The sequence below is a fragment of the Pholcus phalangioides genome, unplaced genomic scaffold (genome assembly GCF_987345545.1).
Source record: "Pholcus phalangioides strain wild (caught in Gottingen) unplaced genomic scaffold, Ppha-v1.0 ptg000010l_1, whole genome shotgun sequence".
Classification (NCBI taxonomy): Eukaryota; Metazoa; Arthropoda; class Arachnida; order Araneae; family Pholcidae; genus Pholcus; species Pholcus phalangioides.
In genome coordinates, this window is record NW_028301603.1 from 6,563,334 (window position 1) to 6,584,607 (window position 21,274).

Here is a 21,274-nt window from a genome sequence, read left to right on the forward strand (position 1 = left end):
ATCCAATTACTAAGGCTACTAAAGTTTCAATCGAATTTGTTGTTCTCCATTAATGTGCAATAAGGGTAATTGCTCCTTCTAATAGTACACACCAAATGAAAATACTCTAGCAAAATATCAGAAAATAATAAATCAAAATCTTTAAGAAAAAATGATTCATAATAGATAACAACATCGATTGTGGGGTAACACAGGGCCGTCTCTATTCTACGGTAGAATAGAGACGGCCCTGGGTAAAGCGATACGGGGCTAACGAGAGTGATAGTACTGTCTCACTCTGCACATTAATGGCGGACGATGAGTAGACTTGGTTTTTTTTTAGTGATTACTCCTGTGACACTTTACACCGGAGTGACGTCATGAACAGGTTGTGCAACGACTTGTTTTCAGGTGCGAAATCAGGTCGGATTTTTTTTTCGTTTTCTTCGTGGATCCTCTGGGGGCGATAGCGGTTTTTTACCTATTTATATAATTATTTATTTATTCATTTCCGTATGCAGGAAGTCCACGAGGAGTCATTATCAAAAATGAAACCCGAATTAAGATGAGTCGTGATATCATCGCCTATTTTTCTCTCCATTTAAAGGTAAGTCACGGCGGATATATATTGATGACACACAGCTGATCGGTGATCGCTCGCTCCTTTGTATACCATTGTTGTTGTTATTTATTATTATTGTTTTTTTTGTAGTGATATCCTCGGTGCTATGCCTCCTCTCGGAAAAGATCAAATGACCAGTTTACTGCCTGGTGATTCGAAATCGGACAACGGTGACTGCGTGTGTAAAGTGAAATGCGTCCTCGTCGGTGACGGCGCTATCGGGAAGACTAGTCTAGTCGTGAGCTACACCACGAATGGGTATCCTACGGAATATGAGCCCACGGCTTTCGATAATTATTTAGGTAAGAAATTCCAATATGTTTGTGTTGCAGCATTGTAGCTTGTATTATGGTTGCCCCCCCCCCCCAACAAAAAAAAAAAAAAGAGCTGACAAGGCTCTAGCCTGGTGTCACGGGTAAATTCAGATATTACATTTTTTTGCACTGTAAATTCACTGTGAAGGAGCCCATGGGAAATCTGACTGAGGCCTGGCGAAGATCCTAGCCTAGTGGTCCTGCCGCGGGATGTGGGTATCGTAGCTTGCACTATAACCCCAACTTTCTCTTCCCTTCATACTTACCTGTTCTTTATCTCGGTGCACTGTGTATTGTACCACGGAATATGTATCTAATATTCCATAGACTAGGTTTGAACTGAGAAGTCGCACAAGGCAAGGTAACATGGGCCACGGTCTATGCTGCAACTAGTGTGGGGAGCAGGTGGGTCTAGTGCCGTACACTGAGCTATAGGAAGGTGCCAAATTCAACCTTCAACAGCTTCTAAATCATACAGGGATACCAAAATGTGTGTTTGCCCCGAGGGACTAAGTATCTTGTTGAGCCGTGGTAAGATCATCCACCATGAGTCTGCAGGTTCAATCTTCAGGAAGAACATAGACAACAAATTATTTCAAGTTATTACTGAACCTGAGGCAACCACCAATAGATGATGCCTTCATATCTGAACCAACTTGGGCGATAGTAAATGGATGTACTGTGATATGACCAGATTTAGTGTGCGGTAAAGAAGTACTAGTAGCCCTGGCCACTAGGGATGGGACAAATAGTAATTTGGCTGAATATCCAGCAGTCGAACATTGATTTTTCTTAAAATTCATCAAAATTATAAATGAAATTGTTTTTAATTGAAAATGAAATTATTGGTAATTTTAAATGATATTGAATTTCAATTATGCAATTTATCATTTGAATAGATATTAAAAACTGTGATAATTGAAATATTTTTATCATGATACTGACAATAAAATTTAACGATGATATACAGTCGAACTTGGATAATTCAAATTCCAAATTCACTGGAGAAAATTTTGATTTATGCAAAATTTGAATTATCCACTTAATCTATTCTGGACCTGTAAAAAAGTCTGCAAATTGCAAGTAAATCATCAACTTTCACATGGGGGGAGGATAAAGAAAGAAAGAAAAAGGAGATAAAATTTTAATACTTTATAAAACTACTATCTTGGTTACGAAACTTTCCTGAATTTTAATTATTTATAATTATAATTGATCTTAGCTACTGTTCTAGAATCAGCACCACTGCAGAACCATGCTTAAAGCCTTATTTAAGGGCAATTCACATGTTTATGGGTTACGGAACTGTTTTCCAAATTTTGCTTGTCATTCTCATACTATCAATTTTTTTTTTTTTTTTATTGGGTTGCTGTATTTTTTAATTATATGACATCCATATTTGTTATGGGCATCTTTTTCTCAGTCACCTCATTGGGCATTTTGCCTGTTGTAGCATTGTATTTGTTTCAATAAAATATATTTTATTAACATATTATAATTTATACTTTGACTATAAAAAGATTCAGATTTTGATATAATTAGCAAATTTTTAGTTTATGTGAAAAATTCCAGTTAAGTTTTTTAAAAGTAGTTTGCTGTGCTTGGATTCACATAGATATTCGGCCGCATACCTAAGCATTATTCGGTCGAACTGAATATTTGTCAAATAGTGGCCGAATATTCGTCCCTTCTCTACTGGCCACCAGGGTATTTTGCTGGCAAAAATGGTTTTATGAAATAAAAAATTTGACTCGATGTGTATTATATGTAATTGAGACTTGAAATCATTACGACAATCAACTTTATACTGTTTTATTGTGAAGTAATCTGGTGGAAAATGCATTTATAAATAAATAGAGGTACAGTCGATGCTTGTTATGATGACCCACCTTATAGCAATCATTCCATTACAATGACCTGTGGGAAAAGTTCCAAATGTTTTCATTTAACAACTATCCTATATTTTTCTTTTCAATGCATTGGCCACCCATTGTCTCGGATGATAGAATCGTTATAACAATATACAATTCTGCAATTTTTTTTTTTTTTTTTTTAATGGTACTGGACATAAATAAATGTGGTAAGTATCAATTTCTTTTATTCTTGGCAAAAACATATTCTTGTTAGTATGTTTTTACTGTAGTTTTTTCCAGCTATGGTAAAAACTTATCAACCCTAAAAATTATTGATTATTAAATAAAAATGTGAGTTCGTTCAATACTATGTCCCTTGCATAATAAATGGAAAAATAAATGCATAAACAGATTAGGAAAGAATCTATTTTTGCCGGCAGTTTTTACCAGATTTCTGGCGCTATAACGAGTTTAGCATTATATCGAATCACAAATTAACGTGTGTAATCCCTATATATATGGAAGAAAAACTCAAAACTTTATTAATTCTTATACAAATACAAGGCCACAACAAGCAAAATGCGCAACGACAGTACTGGGGGGGGGGGAGTCTGGTTTCCCTCTCCACCCCCGGAAATGTGAGAAAATGAGAAAAAAGGGAAAACGATGGCCAATTCTATTCTGTCACTGGTCCCCCCTGAAAGGAAAATGCCCCCCCACCCTGAATGAAATTTCTGGCTACCCAGTATCACAGGTGGATAAGGGGTTTTCATGGTAGAGATAACATGTGAAACAAAACAATGTCCCAGCTGGATGGCTAAGAAAAAAAAAAAAGGCTATAAATTCTTATAGTTAAGCGAGAAGTGTGTGTTTGTGTTCAAAACTATCTTATTTGTATTTGGAAAAATAAACAAATGTATAATAATTTCTCACATGCATAAATGGGAAGAAAACTCAATTTTACCACTTGGCAAAAACTTATTTTTGCCGAAATGGTTTTTACCACCAATGGCAAAAACTCACCAACTCTACTAACCACAGTGTTAAAGCTCAAACTTGATGGTTTTGTGGGCCATCTTAATTCATCTGACTACCCATCAGAGCTGCTCTTAAGGATGTAGGATAGGTAGGACTGCACTGGGCTTCACACTCATAGAAATGGCAATTAAAAGTAATGAACTTGATTCGTGAAAATCAAATACAGTGATCTTTTATTTATGCCTAACGTGAAGAGCATTATTTATATATCTATTTATATATCTTTGACTGGGAGTGCAGAAAATTTTCTTGTAACTGAGAGAAATGTGTAAGTGAGAGATCATTTTATTATAAGGAATTAGTAAGCATTACACACATATTTGTACTGCTCCAGACCTCTCTAGAAATCCACGAAATGTTTGACAAAAAATGAGCCAGTCTCATAAAATACAGACATTGATATCGATTAATAAAGCCCCACCCACTTCCGCCCACCCTGGATCAGCACCTGTATTGCAAAGGGAGGGTCCCTCTCTGATTATTTCCGCTCAAAGTCCTGCATCTGGTGCCCTGCTAACCAGTATGAGAGGTGGATAAGGGGTTCTCATGGTAATGAGACAACATGCAAAACAAAACACTATCTAATACATTGCACGGGATTCTGTATCAGGATAGCTGGAACTTAGTGGGGAGGGATGTAGAAAATCCCCCACCCCCTATAGTGCTATTAAGAGCATGACCACATATGGGGAAGAAAGAATAAAATTTGAACTAATTTTTTAAGCTGTAAATGCTTTTGAAAACCAATATAAGGCGAAAGCTAGATGTCTGAGTATGGGGTCCTATAAAAAATCAAGGTCTCATTCAAGGATATTAGGAGGGGGGAGGGGTTATGGGTTTGTGTCAGTTAATAAAGTGTGTAACACATTCAGTGAAACTCCTATACAGGCATTACAATGATACTCACAAGAGACTGGGAAAATGTATCACTATAAAGGATATATAGGATGGACCATGAACTTTTAGTACACCGCCAATCGACTGCTTTTACAAGGGGACACCAGTATCGATTGGTGAGGGACAATGCAAGGTTATGGTGTCGCAGGGAATTTTTCTCCAATAGGGTTGTTAATAAATGGAATAGCTTACCCCCGGAGGTAGTAAATTGTAACACAATTGACACGTTTAAAAAGAAATACGATAAACATGTTGGGGTAAATCGGGAAGCTATCCATTCTTAGAATAAGACAACCATAAGTATTCTTTATGGGCATTGTATAATATTTTATCATGTGTATATATTGTTTGTAATTTGTGTTAATTGCATTTTTAATTGGGTTGCTGTATTTTTGAAACATATGACAACCATATTTTTATGGGCATCTTTTTATCAGCCACCTCGTTGGGCATTTTGCCTGTTGTGGTGTTGTATTTGTATTTGTATTTATTTGTATTTGTAAAGGATTTACCGGTATAAATGGAACATATTAACACTGTGCGCTCCGTTTTCCCCCTAGCCAATTGGAAATGAAAAATCTCAAAATACTATTTGATCTATTCCCTCCATTTTTGTTATATGTTAGTGTTAATAACTCGAAATTTCTCTGGGCAGAGGCATATGCTGGATCGGTGTTTAGAGAGGTTGTGTTGGATGGGGGATCCCTTTGATGAATTTTGGGTTATGAGCACTCAAAAAAAATTTAAAAATAAATTAAGGTAGCATTTTTAGGTATTTTCTTCTAATATTTAAATTTTTTATTGTCTTGGGGCTTTTCTCCCCTGTACCCTTTTCTTGGTCTGCCTTTGGAGAGTTTTCCTTTTCTTTCCCTCTCTACTAGTGTGCCCTCCCAAAAGCTAAGCCATGTGTATGCCCTGCCCCCAGAGTAGAGAAAGTTATTTTATGATCACCCGGTATAATTGCTTTTGAAATTATGGGGGAAAAATTCTGTTCCATAAATGTTTGAGCATCAAGACTATTTATTACAGTTGTAAGCTATGTATATGAAAAATAAAAACTACAGAATCATTGGAGCATGGATATGAGCCTATTGAATGACCAAGAGCATGTGCCTCCCACTTCCTGTAGTACCTAGGACATCATGAATACAAATTGAAACACAAGATCAGTGATGTGATGAATGCATAAGGCTGTGATTCCTTCTTCCTCTTCTCGAAACGTGTTTGAAAAAGAAAAAAAATATCAGCATATGCAGTTCGATACTTTTTTATTTATTCAAATTATTTGGCATATAATTTTTTTCCAGAATGCTAATTAAATAATGGCTTCTCACATGTTCATATTAATGGAATAATTTCAGGTCCATATTGAATGTGCTGGGCTATTCAATAAATGATGAGACCTTTTTTCTTGGGCATTTTGTTGCATGAATATCTAAAATTTAGGGAGTTTTCCTGCACTCTGTATTCTATTTGTCGTTTATTTCCCCTCCAAAATGCAATCTACAGACAACTAAAGGGTCTATGTACAATTCCTTAATCTGGGTCCAGACTATCAGCACAATACCATGTCCAACCAATCAGAAACCTGTTACGAGTTAAAGTCATCAAGCACAGGCAATTCTGGTGATGAAACCGATTTATCTAAGAAATTTGTTCGTACATATTTGCACTGGCTTTTCTACTTCTGAGGCTAAATGAAGCAGGACAGCTGTAAGATGCAAAGACTTCAGTATAGACTCTGCTTAGCTTGACATGTCTCAGGGATACAAGAGGCCGAAACAGTTCTCTTGCTACATGGTACACCAAGACACTGAATCCCTACCAGGGTTTAAGCTGGATAAAAAATTCCTTTCATAAAAAAGCTACTCGATTATCTCAAAACTTTTCCTATTGTAGACCCAGGTTCATAATTTTTTTTTTTTTTTAAGAATAAGCAATCGGTTTAATCGCAAATAATGATTTCATGCTGTGCAATAACTATAAGATGCGTATACAAACTTTAGATTGGATTCTCTTTTTGCATAACAATGTTTCTTTTTTGAATAATTTGCTTTGATTTTCATTTATATAAATGTATAATATTGTGTTTCCCTCTTTTATTCTTAAGTTGTGGTGAATGTGAATGGACAACCAGTGAGGCTACAACTCTGTGATACTGCAGGACAAGTAAGAATATTTATTGGATTTTTTTCTTTTTAATAATCATTAACACATTGTCATTTTTCATTTGCCACACATTGAAGAATGGAAGACTAATTATATCTATTCCATTTTCACTAAGAGAAAATACAATTGTTTCCTAAATTATGCTTAGTACTTAATAAAATATTCATCGTCAACAGTGTTCTCTATTCTTTTAAGAATTTTTTCCCTTAACATGCCATAATCTACTTTGCATCTGTGCTAAAAAAAAAGAGTTTTCAAAATGACTTGGGGGGAGGGGCTATTCTAATGATATTTCCTAGCAGTTTCTTGATTCTGCCTGGCTGGGGACGTCAACTCATGTATTTAAAATTGATCATCAATTTGTGACTGTAAATTTAGCTTTTTCTTGAAAAAAGTTTCAGCTGAGAAATTGAGCAGCACAAATATGTATAGCAAACAGTATTGAAAGTGGCAGATTCATCATTAACTTAAATAAATTAGTTACTGATAATGTTGATCGATGATGTCTCCTGTCAGGCTAAATCGAAACAGGTTTTTTTTTTTCATCATTGGTGCAAAGTAACCGTGGATTATGGTATGTTGTAATGATACCAAATTCATTTTTCTCAACATCACGACCACTTTATATATTTTTTAATATGTTATTCTACTACAAATGTACCTCCTAACCATTCCTCTGAGGAATTTCTAAGGAATTGGTGCAAGTTGGAATGTGGGGGGGGGGGCTATGTATGTATGTGTTGTGTACCTAACGTGAAGCTTATCAACTTCTTGTACTATCATCTTCCCATTTGTAGAAAAAAAGAAGTTGGAGCTCTAGGCAGAATAGAATAGAGTGAATTTTTTAAATGACAGATCACACTATAATTGCATAGCTGCCACTCTGAAAATTCCCACATCTCTTGAATTTTGACCATGATTTAAAAAAACATTCCTCCTTTTGGGAGTAGAAGAAATTAAGTTGATGTAAAAAAAATTATTTCCAAAGAATTTAATTGGAGAAAGTCTGTTTCGTCCTTCCTAAAATGTCATATGTGTGAAGCATATTGTTACCATTATACCAAATCAAAAAGAGACATTTCATCAATGTGAGGAAAAGACAAAATTCATCAAACAGCCAACGTTGGTTTGATCTCCCTACACTGGAATCTCTAAGATGACGCTTATCCTATATGACTATATGGTTTTTTTTATACAAAAATTGCCATGTTTTCAAGACAAATAAAATTCATTTATTTGTCTTGGTAAATGAATGAAATATTTGACAAAAATCTTATTTGTCTTGAAAATGTGGCAATTTTTATATAAATTAAAACCAGGCAAAGTTTCTAATTTTTATGATAATATATGGTTTTCGGTCTGTGTGTCCCGTTTTTCGGCCCAATGACGATTTCCATTGGCGTGATTTTAATTTCAGTGTGGTAGTGACGGGTAATTTTTACTTGTCAATGGTTTTGTGTTCAACTTTGTGCTAATGGCATAGCTGCCGAGTCTCTCAGATTTTCCAGGAGGCTCATTCTTCCGGACTCTCAAATTTTAACCATGATTGTAAAAAATCTCTTCTTTGCGGAGAAAAAATATTCCAAAAGAATGTATCTGGGAAAAAGATTGTGCTTTTGTTTTTTATCCCTGAAATAGCATCACAAGCCTAATTTAAATTGGCACCATTGCATCAAATCACAAAAAAATATTTAGTTTTCAGGGACAAAAACAAAATTCGCCCAACAGCCAGCATCAATTCGGACCTTCGGCATCCGAAATTGGCGAGATGACTTGTATCTGCTTAGACCTTATGTCCAGTTGAATTGGTATGGCCCAATGGTGACTTTTTTTTTTGCTGGTGAGATTTGATTTGGGAGTAGTAATAACAGGTAATTTAGCTTACTGTTAGGCAATGGTTGGTGACTTAGTGCTAATCCCGATAGCTTGCATGATGCCATTTTGGCAAAGGGGAAAAAATCCCTGCAGTTTTATTTATTTTTTATTGAAAATCCCTACATTGTTTTACAAAAATCTCTTCTATATTTATTTTTATACTTAATTTTGATCTGTATAAAATCCTTGCTAGTTCTCATTGTCAAAAGTTTGCAGCTTGTATTTTTGGTTTTTTGACATCAATGGAATACGCACTGAGCTGGAAACCGTTGCTCATGATTTTTAAATTTGCCTTAAATGTTGGAAAAAAAAGAAAACCTTCCTTGGATGTGATATTTTACTTATTTATGTCATCTTCATGTTTATGGTGTCAAAAAAAATGCTCGGAATAATTATTTTTCTTTTAGGATGACTTCGATTCTCTGCGACCATTGTGTTATCCCCAGACAGATATCTTTCTCCTATGTTTCAGTGTTGTATGTCCAACTTCATTCCATAACATAACAGAAAAATGGCTACCCGAAATAAAGCAGCATGCGGCAAAAACACCAGTCCTCCTCGTTGGAACCCAGTGTGACCTACGCACTGATGTTCAGGTTCTTATCGAACTCGCAAAGGACAATGAACACCCGATAACAGAGAGCGAGGCCTACTCCCTCGTCTCAAACATAGGCGCGATCGGTTATCAGGAGTGTTCTGCACTGACTCAGAAAAATCTCAAAGAAGTGTTCGACACTGCACTCTTGTCTGCATTGAAGACGCAGAAGCCCGATCTTATATCCTTGGACGAAGGCAGGCACAAGTGCAGGAGCATTCTTGGGAAACACAAAAGCAAATTGACTCGTCTGAGTTGCATTGAAGATGGACATCATAAGAAGCGAGGTTGGAAAAGGTTTTGTTGTTTTTTGTAATTTTTTGGGGTTTTTACCGCTAGACATCGACCACCTGTTATATATATATATATGAAATTTGCTGTGATTTAGCTGAGGTTTTATAGGCTGTGTGCTTGGATCCTCGATCGATTTCTCTAAATGGCATTACAGATGTTTTTGAGGACAACGTTTTTGCCAGTTGATGAGTAAGCATTTGTAATTTCGTGTTGTAGATTTTATAAGTGTTGTTTGTTGTGCCGTTCTTGTACCAGTGATATATTTTTTTTTGGATGGCAGTATTGTTATGAAATATGAATCCCATTTTATTAGATGAAGCTTTTGAAAATTATCAACCTATGGAAGTATTAAAATTTATGTTACAAACATTGTTAAAATATTTGTGCTGTAACCTTTTAAATGGCATTGATGAAATATCTTACCTCCTGAAAAGCCTCTTACTTTAGCATCAACAAGCCAAGGTACTTTGTAAAGTTGATTTCTCAGTGGAACAGTTTTCCTTATACCACTTAGATTTAACCTGCTAAGAATCGGAAGAGAGCCTATTTCATTACTGGCATTTTGAAAAATGTTTAGGGATTTCTTCTGTGCCTCTTAAAAGGTTAATGCTGTAAATTATTCAGTACAGTGTTATCAAATGAGAATACTATATTTGTTATTAAGTTTCCATAGTGTGTTGTGAAGCACATTAGCTTGCGGGTATTTATAGGAATTTAATTTGCATTATCAATGTTAAATGCAGTTTTTGGAATAGAGAATTCTGACACAGATCAAGCACCTTCAAATCTCTGTCATCTTGTTGTTGTTCAAATCCTTCTACCCTTTTATGTCTGTCACGGTCTGTCCAAAACGAAACTGGACTTTTGTTGTAGCTGGCTAGCAAGTTTGTTCTTGATATTTAATGCACTGTTTCACTTTTAGTTTTCAGTTAGCCAGCATTTAAGTGATGTAGGGGGTGGGGGGTTAATACTAGCACTACAACACCTTGCACGCATCTCATAGATACTCCTTTGTGGGATTTCTAACCAACTGGTGCATGTCAGAAAGGAATTTATACTGTTCAGGCATTTTGTTGTGATAGTGGTGATTCTCTTAGTCAGTGCTTATCTTTAACTCTCCAGAGTAGTCTGGAAAGAGCCATTTCACCACACTGACCACGCAAACATCAGTGTAGCCACTTCACCAGGACAAAGGCTAGCCAAAGCCTCTTTGGACCTGTGGTGCACATTTTTAATCCAAGCAGCACTTGGTGTTTTTACATCAATAATGTGTCTTTGAATCATCTTTCAAACTATACTGTGTCCATCTCTGAAAATTTGGCTGAAGGAAAATACTCTAAACGTTCATTTCCTGAGAAGTATATATAACACATAATTGTTTTTGATGTCTACAGATAGATCTTGCTGATAAAAATTCAAGGATACCTTATTAATGATATGGTTTGCATACCAGGTGGATACCTCTGTAAAGCAGCAGCTCCTGCTTTGTATATCAAACGAGCAGTACACTTCCATAATGGTTTCATGCTTTATCTCAGGAAGCATGCTGAAAATGGACATGAATCTCGTTGAGACAAATCCCACTATACTCCATTTATATGAAGTCTTCCCCAGTTCCACTTGGCAGACCAAACAGATTGATTGTATTGCAGCGTAAAGATGTTTAAAAGACGTATTCAGGTTGAAAATGGCTTCTGTGTCGAAAATTTAAATATACCCTAAAAACATCATTTTCAATTTATTTTATGGGATAAATTTTCTCATTGATCTGATTTTAAGTCGGGGCTAACCAGGAAACTGCTGACAGAATTTTAGTTGTGTAACCACCTTTGTTTCAGACAGATGCAGGACGTTGGTATTGGATTGTCGACTTTTTTGAATGAAAGTTAAATATTGAGCTGAAATCATCAATAGTTCTCACTCCAATCCATGACCAAAAGAGAATTATACTTTCATTGATCATATTATTTTAAATCGGTCTTATAAAAATTCTCTACTATTTTAGAAAAATTATTGTTTTCCTCGTGTTTATTTATATAAATGTTTCTTACACAAAGTGATTTGGTTTGAATATTTGATGAAATCTTTGGCCTGGTTTGACATCTTGGTTTTCCTGCTTTGGTGTTATCCAGGATGCTGCAAGTCTTTTAAAATTTGGAATTTCTAACATTATTTGGGACAATCAGCAACCCTACTTACCACCCTATTACAGAGTCCTCTGATAGGATGAAACTACATAGCCTGTGATATAAACGCTTTTATTTTGCTTTTATCTGCTTTTTTTCCTCTTGATATCAAAATGTTGATCTGGTACTACTGCATTTTGTTCTGCAGAGAACTGTTAAAATGCATAATCTGTTCTCATGTGCATCAAAGACTGTTCATTATCAATTCATACTGTTTCACACAGATAATTCAAACTCTCTGCATTGTTAATGAATTGAATTTGAATTTAACAAATACATATAAAGCAAACAGATTCGCAAAATTTTCATGTCAAAATAGTGTAATGCGATTCACTCACAGGTAAGCATTAGGCTCAGGAATCAGATAATGCCTGAATGGTTTTCGTTTTAACCCTTCAACCATTTATACCAACTTTTAAACAGTGTATTTGTGAAATGTTTCTTGGCACAATTTCTATAAATGTTGCATGTTAAATATGTTATCTGGAATGTTGATGTTTTTGCAATGTAAAATAACTAAATGAAAGAAGAAATTTAGAGCTTTATTCTACATGTTATCCCCCAATTTCATGAATATTTTATAGTTGTATGCATGATTTACTGTCATGCATAAATGTCAACATCTAAACCATTGTTTTTTCTAAGTTTGGCCCACCAGTGGGCGATGGAATTTTCCAAGAGGGCGATAAAAGCTACGAGTATAGCATATATGATCCTATGGGCTCGCTGGAGTTGGGGGAGGGGGGGGGGCAATGAAAGGAAAAAATTTCTGAAGAAGGTGCTGATCGAACAAAAGGTTTGGGAAACTATGGTCTAAACCAGTGATTCCCAATGTGGGTGTTAACGCCCCCTGGGGGGCAATAGAATGTTTCAGGGGGGTGGTAAAAGCTATGGGTATAGCACAGGATTCTATGGGTTAGATTGCGTTTGAGGGGGTTGCTGGGAAAAAAAAATTTTGAAGAAGGGAGCGATGGGACAAAAAAAAAAGGTTGAGAAATTGGTCTAAACCATTAGTGCACAAACTCAAGTGTGCTTTTTTCTAAAAAAAAAAGCTGCTGTGAACTCTCAATCTCGCCTGTATGAGATTTATGCTTGACATTTTTTTTAACATACATGTAAATTTATTTCACGTCAGTATTTTTTTATTTCTATTTGGTTTTTATAGAAATAATTTATATTGTGTATGTTCCAGAAAGAAATAGGTGAAATAAGCCTATTGCCCACAAGTTGAAAGTTTGTGCATCCATGTGGTCTAAATCTTTCTGTGGGATGTATTAACTATATGCAGTTGATGCTCATTTTTACGAACACGTACGTGTATGAAAAATTAGTTTATGAATGGAAAATATGTTCAAAGAGAAATCGTATGTTCAGAGATGTTATTTTCTCAGCCAGTGCCACCTCATTGGGAAAGAGATTTTTCTGTATAATATTTCAATACAAACCTTTCTATAGAAAATTTAGTTGTCTCCTGCAGTAGTTGAACCCAGATCCTCCCCCAAAGCAGAATATGCCAAAATATGTGACGTACATTGCAGAACAATCAGTCTACTGCTGAACAATCTGGAAGAATTTTAAGCAAAATGTAGAAAGCACTATTGCATGGGAATTTTTTCTGCAGAACATTTCGAGTCAGCCAAGGGTTCGTTACAGAACGATGCAAAACATTCTGCTTTGAGATCCTCTAGCAATTATTAATTATCAACTCTCTTGCATTAATTTGCAATCTGACCCTATTTTGATTCCTTGAGGGGACAACCAATTTTTTTTCACAAAGATCTGTATTGCAGCATATTGTTTGGAACCAGTGGACTAGTTTGTATCGATTCATGAAATCGATCATGGACTGTATATTGATTTACATCTTATTTCTACAAGCAGCTCATTTTTTTGGATATATATGACTTTCTATTAGAGCCATGGTCTTTTTTTAAATGTTGCATTCCCCCCCCCCCCCCAATCTTTATAGTTAGAACAGGGTATTTTCACCCATTGAAAAATACCAATAACACCTATTGCTAAACAAAATTTTTATATATTGATCTTTGTCATTGATTGACTTCTTGTATTATTTAAAAATATGTATGTTAACTACCTTGTTTGGTCTCATTGAAATGACAGTATTCTTTATAAAATTTGCAATTATTATTCTGTGATATTCGCTGTTGGAAGTATTAGGTTTTACTTGAAAGCATAGATACATCCATCAAGAACATAGCTATAGAAAGAAATGTATTAATGTTATTAAATAGATATTGTAGTTATAACTATAAGTAGTTATTAAATAGATATTGTACAACTATGAAATGGATTTATATAAGAACTGTTTTTGAAGACTGTCAGAATTGTCCAACTTATTGTCTAAAGTTTCATGACATGATAATTTCGAACTTGTTACATATTTCTTCAAATATCCTGTTTTTCCCCCCCTCATTGATAACTTATTCTTTACAGGATGATTGCCCGCTTTTGAAATAGCTTAGAGAAATGTTAGAACTACTAAGATGTTATTGAAAATTTCTTATTACACGAGTTTTGTGACCTATTAACTTTTAATGGGGTTTGTTCACAGTTGGTTGCAGTAAAGGTTAAACTGCTTTACGAGCTTACAGTTGTCATTTCTCACTTCTAGGTGTACTTTAGTGTTCAATCAGCCTTTCAAGAAAGATTAAAATGCATCATTTGTAGAATAAATTGGTTACACATAGTACATTGTTATTCAAATATTTTTTGCCGATTATTCTGAAATCATTAAATATTCATAATCATTAATAATGCAATATGGGCGATGAATTCATATATGGTTGAACTTTATTAAATCACAATTCTTCTGTAGTTTATAAAACATATGATTTTTAAAAACAGAAATGCCTCTCGTTATAATGCACATTCAGATATTTTGTATCCTTCATTCAAAATTCAAAAAGACCTTGATAAATCTTAAACGCCAAGTTGCCGTGGCAACTAAAAAATAGTGTAGGCTCCTAAAGTTTTCTATGTGTAGTTATTAAAGTTGAGTTCAGAACATTACAGAATTTTTTTAAAAAAATTTAAAAATTCCAAAAATTTTGAAATTTATATCAGCATATCTGCCAACATGAAAGGATGACCGTGTCCTGGAAATATTGAAAGAAACATTATTTTGGACCAGTGTTTCACGTGCTAAAAATTTTTGGCTCCTAAAAAATTTTTCTGGCTACTAGATTTTTTTTTGCAATCTATCAAGCCCTGGATTGCATCACACTTTTTCATTGTCTCTTGATGTGTGCGATATAATGAGGGGTTACTGTACTTTCGTTGAAAAAAAATTGTCATAGTATATGTCAATGAGTTTATATTTCAATTCATTTTAGCAATGAACATCAGCTAATTAGCCCCATGTGTAAACAGTAGAAAGTTTTGTGATTTGTAAAAAAATTTTTTGTTTAAAACTGCCCAATCAGAAAAACTCATAGATTTTTAATCATGATTTCCTGAAAAGCGCAAGTATGTTAAACACATTTTTTTTTGTATAAAAAATACTCTCCACACCCCCTTCCTTCCCAGAGGTAATATAACTTTCTTTCTTGTATTTATCTTCTCATGAGCCAGTTGTGTCTGAACCCTTGCAGACAATATTGGTCTAACAATTTTCCTCAGTTGAAAGAAGTTCTACTGCATTCATAATTCCTGCATTGTGCAGGCTTGTGCATAATCACAGGTTTTATTATTTGAGTTCATGAAACACAAGCAAGTGCAGAGTAGTTTTTCTTCTAGAAATAATTTTTTTCAACAAAAAATATCAAATTAATTTTTTAAACATTTCATTAAATTATTTAAAAAAAATTCATGTATAAAGTTTAATAAATGTGGTTTCTGTAGAAATCGGCTCGATATTGAAAGAATATAACTTGTATCTTGAAGCCATGAAAGGTAAATTAATCGGTGCATTTTGTTAAATACAAATGAAAATTTCTTCAAAGTGTTTTGATGTATAAATATTTGTTATGTACATATATATATATAGTTGAACCCATATTGGATGAATCAGATGGGACCTAGATTTTTATCCATTAAATTGAGGAAAATCGTTAAATTTGGGGTTAAGAATAAATACAAATATTCTCACAGGGAACACAAAAAAACTCGTCAAAGAAAAAAATTGTTGAATCGAGATCTACAGTATGTATTTAAAGGTTTGATAATGTATATTCAGTGTTACTGAGCCTGTTAGCAAACATTGATGTTTCAATAGATGTTGAAGAATCTGGATATTAGATGATAGCTGAAAATATCTATATACATGAGTGCTTGTATATACGTATATATATTTTTTAAGTTGTGTTTCGACACGAGTTTTTGATTTCTGTGATTAAATAACATGCTTTTAGCTGAAAAATAATGTGCCATGCAATTTTTCTTGCCTTGCTTTTTTTTATGAGGTGTTACAGCATGGTGTCGTAATGCATCGAAGCCCACTTTATCACAGCTCTACATAAAGGTCATGAAAACGCTGCTTCAAGTCAGACATATCTTATATATAAATGTGAAAGTATGTATGTATGCTCTTTATACAAATCTACGGTTTTAGGCCGATCGTCGCCAGATTTTGCATATATACCAAACAGGTCCGGGATTGAACCGTAGGCTACTTTAAAACTTCGTCAGAGCTGGGCAAATGCCCGAAATGGGCGAAAAACTGTCGGGCAACAATGGTTTTGGGGCCTCAACAATCACTTTCGGAACGTTTACTTTGGTTGCCGTGGTTTCCAACAATGCGTTTCAGACGTGAATATATGCCTTTACAATGGTTTGTCACACCTTTAATTCTGTTATTATAACACTTTATTCATTTATAACGGTTTGTCACTTTTCCAATTTAATTGCAGAAAACCCGGGAAGCGCCGGGTATTTCTGCTAGCCTATATACAGGTTGTCCTGTAATCCTGTAAGTGATAATGCGGCCTTTATCTCATCAACCGCCCATCGTATAGGTATAGTTTCAATTTAAAATATGCGTAAAAGGCGTTTCAATAATATTCGCTGCACAAACGACGTATGACGTCGCTAAAAACAGAGAACAACAACTACGCTGACAAAACTGGGAACAAAAATGTTCGCCAACTGATGAACTCAATGCTTGCCTCAAATCATCAACACTCTGGCACGAAGTTAAAAAATTATCATTATCCATCAACATGCGAGTTCAACTGAAAAATGACTCAGCACTGCTATCATTTTCACATCAGTTGACCAACCAGTAGACCCAAGTACTGGACCGATTACGTTCCCAAATGGATTTTGCCAGTTGTTAAACTCAGTTCAAGAACTTGCAGACAAAGTCTTCCCAAACATTCAACGAAATGACCAAAACCATGAGTGGCTTTCTGAGAGCGATTTTGGCACCGAAAAATGACAGTGTGAACAAGATCAACGAAAAAAATCCTGAAAGTTATTCCGGGAGACTACACATCTTATAAATCGGTTGACACTGTCACAGACACACATCGCAGACAGTTCTACACACCAGATGGACAAACAAAAATATTGTGTATCCACAAGCGATTGCCTGAAGTTTTTAATTAAAATATTTAAAAATGAAAGTAATTTTTTCTTACTTAATGCAGAAATATTTTGATTAAGAAATAATTAATATAAGCTATATATATGTAAATTTTCTACCGGGCGGGCTACGTCGCCGGGTATCAGCTAGTCTTATATATAAATGTGAATGTATATGTTTGTTCTTTATGCAAATCTACAATTTTAGGCCAATCATCGCCAAATTTTGCATATATACCAAACAGGACCGGGATTGAACCATAGGCTACTTTAAAAATTCATCAGAGCTGGACAAATGCCCGAAACGGGCGAAAAACCGTCGGGCAACAATGGTTCCTGGGCCCCCAACAATCACTTTCGAAATGTTTACTTCGGCTACCGTGGTTCCCTAACAATGCGTTTCAAACATGCATGTATACCTTTACAATGGTTTGTCACTTATTTAATCCTGCCTGTATTATGCATAATAGTTTGCCTTTATAATGGTTTGTCACTTATTTAATCCTGCCTGTATTATGCATAATAGTTTGCCTTTATAATGGTTTGTCACTTTTTCAATCCTCCCAGTAATTAAAGAAAACCCGGGCAACGCCGGGTATCGGGGCTAGTTAATAAAAATGTTATATTGTTCTTTGCTAATTTCATGCCACACCACCGAATAAGTGTTCCAACTCCTTATTGCAATCCTTTTTATCGCGTTAACTAGTTGGGGATTTTGCCCCACTAGCCTTTCTATTTAACACACCAGAGAAGGGAAAAAGTGGTCACTGGTGGGCCACTGCTTTTTTTTTCTATAGTTTTTCCTCTATGAGGCTTTTTGAATAGACTTGATAAAAAAATCAGCATTACTGTATAAGCCGCACTTCTCGCATTCCGTCGAGATTTGCATTTCTTGTGGCGAGGGGCATTGGGGTGCCGATGAGCATAAATTGTGATCAAATAAATAGAATGTATTTGATACAATTTATTATTCTTATCAACGTCCCACGCCGCGAGAAATGCAAATCTCGACAGGAAGTGCGGCTTATTCGGCGAAATTGAATATTTAAATTCGTCAGCTTCGGGATTGTGACCCAGACCCTTTGGTAGGGTCATAGAACAGAGAATTTGACCGAATATGTTCGATAAGTTCCTCTTTCATCGCCGAAATGCGAAGAAAAAACAAAATTGATCAAAAACACGAACGAATCAAAAAGAACGAGACAAACAAATATGGCATCTGCACATGCCATTGACGAAAATCTGAAAGGTTTGATTTGTTTTTGAGGCGTGTTACGTCCGATTTCGTAATTCGACACATTCCCCCGTCACGTCAGCACTGTGAACGTACCTACAGAAGCAAGGGCGTAGCCAGGGGGGGGGGGGACTTGTGGGTCTGGTCCCCCCCCCCCCCGAAATGTGAGAAAATGACCGAAAAAATGGAAAAAGATGGCCAAATCCATTGTTCTGTCACTTTGGTCCCCCCCCAAACGAAATTTCTGGCTACGCCCCTGTACAGAAGACTCATAGGTGGAATTTATATCGCACGCATTTCTACGTGATCCCACATCACGTCGTACTCCCTCATCTGCCTGCAGCATTCCCTTGATGGTACATACGTCGGATCGGTGCCTCCTCTCGGTTCGCGTGCTCCTCCTGGCTTTGTCGTGCATTTGATGCAAGTTCTGCTCCAGAAACCTGACAAGACCCTATCAGGCGATGGAAGTTCACAGGACTACGAAGGGTCCTTATCTTCCACGCTAAGGTATGAGACTCTGGCATCTTAACAAAGTAGAACTGGGCCGTCTTTGGACACTGCATTGCATAATGCCAGAGGGATCCTCCAGAAGCTCCACAATTACAAGCATACTGCGTTGAGCACTTAAACAGTTCTAACTAGACCGGAAATGGGCCATGCTCTGTGACCATCATTATCTTTCCGCTGGGCCAAACACCCGCAGCAATTGAGAGCGATCAATTCTCGAAAATGCACTAATATTTTCGACTAAATTTATGAGTACAAAATTGAGAAAGATATTAAGTTTATCAAAGGCCCCCCTCCCGTTTAAATTTGTATTATTAGCATAGGCGGGAGGATAGAAGTGGAAAATCCCCCGCTCGAATAGCTTTATTTATATGAATAGTTGTTGGTTTCATTTCTTTTTTTACACAAGAAACGTAATTGTTGACACAAAAATCCAGAATAAAAAACATTCGGTGCGCTTCCAGTATGGAAATATTGACGGTACACAGAAAATAAACATATGAAACTAGCCAATTTTTCCTCGGAAACACGCATGATTTTTAATTGAGACTACTTAAATATACATACATCCCACACAAGATCAATACAAGATACAATGGCGCACAATAAATTAGCTTAAAACTCAAAATACAAATCATCTTCGGTTTGGTTAAGCACGTGCGCACGAAAGTTTTACGGGAAAATTATTCGGTACTTGCTTTTTCCATTTGATCGTCCACACTTTTTTTAAAAAGTACGTCTAGAACTTAACATCGACGATTCTGGTGACATTTTTGACCTCACTACCGCTTTTTAACTGCGAAAACAAGCCCTTCGACCTCTATCTTAAAACTACACACAAGCGAGCAGAGCGGTGAAAACAAAACTTGAATGCGCTGCTCTTATCGTTTGTCACGGAATTCCCGCTCTGCAGCGGTGCGCGCTATAATACACAGGCGCATTGGAATCCATGTGTTTGATTTCACTGCTCGGATCTCTTCTCCCTTCGTTGCTTTGCTTAGGCTCTTGAAAGCTTAGCCTCTTGGGTACGACCGGGCCTCAGAATTATGTAGAATCTTTCTTGACCTCTGTACAAAAGATTTTAAAAGTTCCTGTTATTTATAATTACTGGTCCTAACGCAAATGGAAGAATTTCATTCTAGCTCCCCTTGTTTTTTAATTTTTTTTCTTATCACCACGAAGCTTCTTGTAACCCTATGCACATGAAAGGTGTTTTTTTTTCCTCCCCATTCTTTCTATACTCCTGTTTAGTGATATTTCTCCCCCTTCTCCCATATAATGTATAAGAAAGAGAACTATACCATACTTTCCCCCCCTTCTATATCTCACACGAATCAGGAAACCAGTTTTTTCCGGTTTTCCGCTGTTACTTCAAATACTGATCATTCTAATTTGTTGTCAAAAGACCCAGCACCTCCTAGAGATATAAGGCCTCCGCACGGGTTGCCAAGTTCATCTGTAACGTCATTGAGATTACCTAGCCAGTTTGCCACATTTCTAACCACAGCAGCCTATTTCGTTTCTTCTTATTTTGGCGTAGAATCTTCCTGATTGGCTCACAAGTACCACATGGTGATTGGACGCAGGGCATAGAAATCGCCAATTCTGTGCCCGATCATTTCTTTTCCGCACAACGATGATACTGGCATGAGCAGGGAATTTTTTTCCCCTGAATGTTCTGAGGGAAAATAGCCTATCTCTAGGAGGTGCTTATTGATCCCACCGTCACCGCAGTGGTGGTCGGCTGAAGTTGGTTTGATGTCTGTTGTTCCCAACTTCGAGGTGCTAATGCGAGCCGATTTCCCCTTGAAAAAGTCTTGTCACAGAGAGCAACAGGCCCAAAACGGTACAATTATTCAATCATTACACTTCATTTATAGTTAGAAAAATTGATGGCAGCATTACACGGTAACAAACTTCACGTTAGGTTCACAACACGTGCATGCACATTCCAACATGTACCAATTCATTAGAAATTCCGCAGAGGGCCGTGGACCTCCCAGGGGTGTCGAAGTGAGCGGATAACAAACATTACACAGGAACAAACTTTACGGAAGGTTCACTACATGTGAAATTCCAACATGTACCAATTCGTTAGAAGTTCCGCAAAGGAATGTGGACGAGGTGCGTGTGGTAGTAGTAGGGGGTTGGGGAGTAATGAAAATTT

General features: G+C 36.1%; 1 protein-coding gene across 2 annotated transcripts; it reads left to right on the top strand.

Moving 5' to 3' along the window:
- Window positions 1–31: 31 nt before the first annotated feature.
- LOC149080808 (cell division control protein 42 homolog) lies at window positions 32–16,203 on the top strand. Of its 2 annotated transcripts, none has more exons than XM_089237484.1 (5): window positions 32–402; window positions 501–586; window positions 692–903; window positions 6,814–6,872; window positions 9,155–16,203. In XM_089237484.1, the coding sequence occupies exons 3-5, from the start codon at window positions 708–710 to the stop codon at window positions 9,656–9,658; spliced, it is 759 nt and encodes a 252-aa protein (XP_089093610.1). In that variant the 5' UTR covers window positions 32–402; window positions 501–586; window positions 692–707; the 3' UTR covers window positions 9,659–16,203. The 2 variants fall into 2 exon arrangements, with proteins under 2 accessions (XP_089093610.1, XP_089093609.1); XM_089237483.1 differs by having other exon boundaries at window positions 32–390.
- Window positions 16,204–21,274: the final 5,071 nt, after the last annotated feature.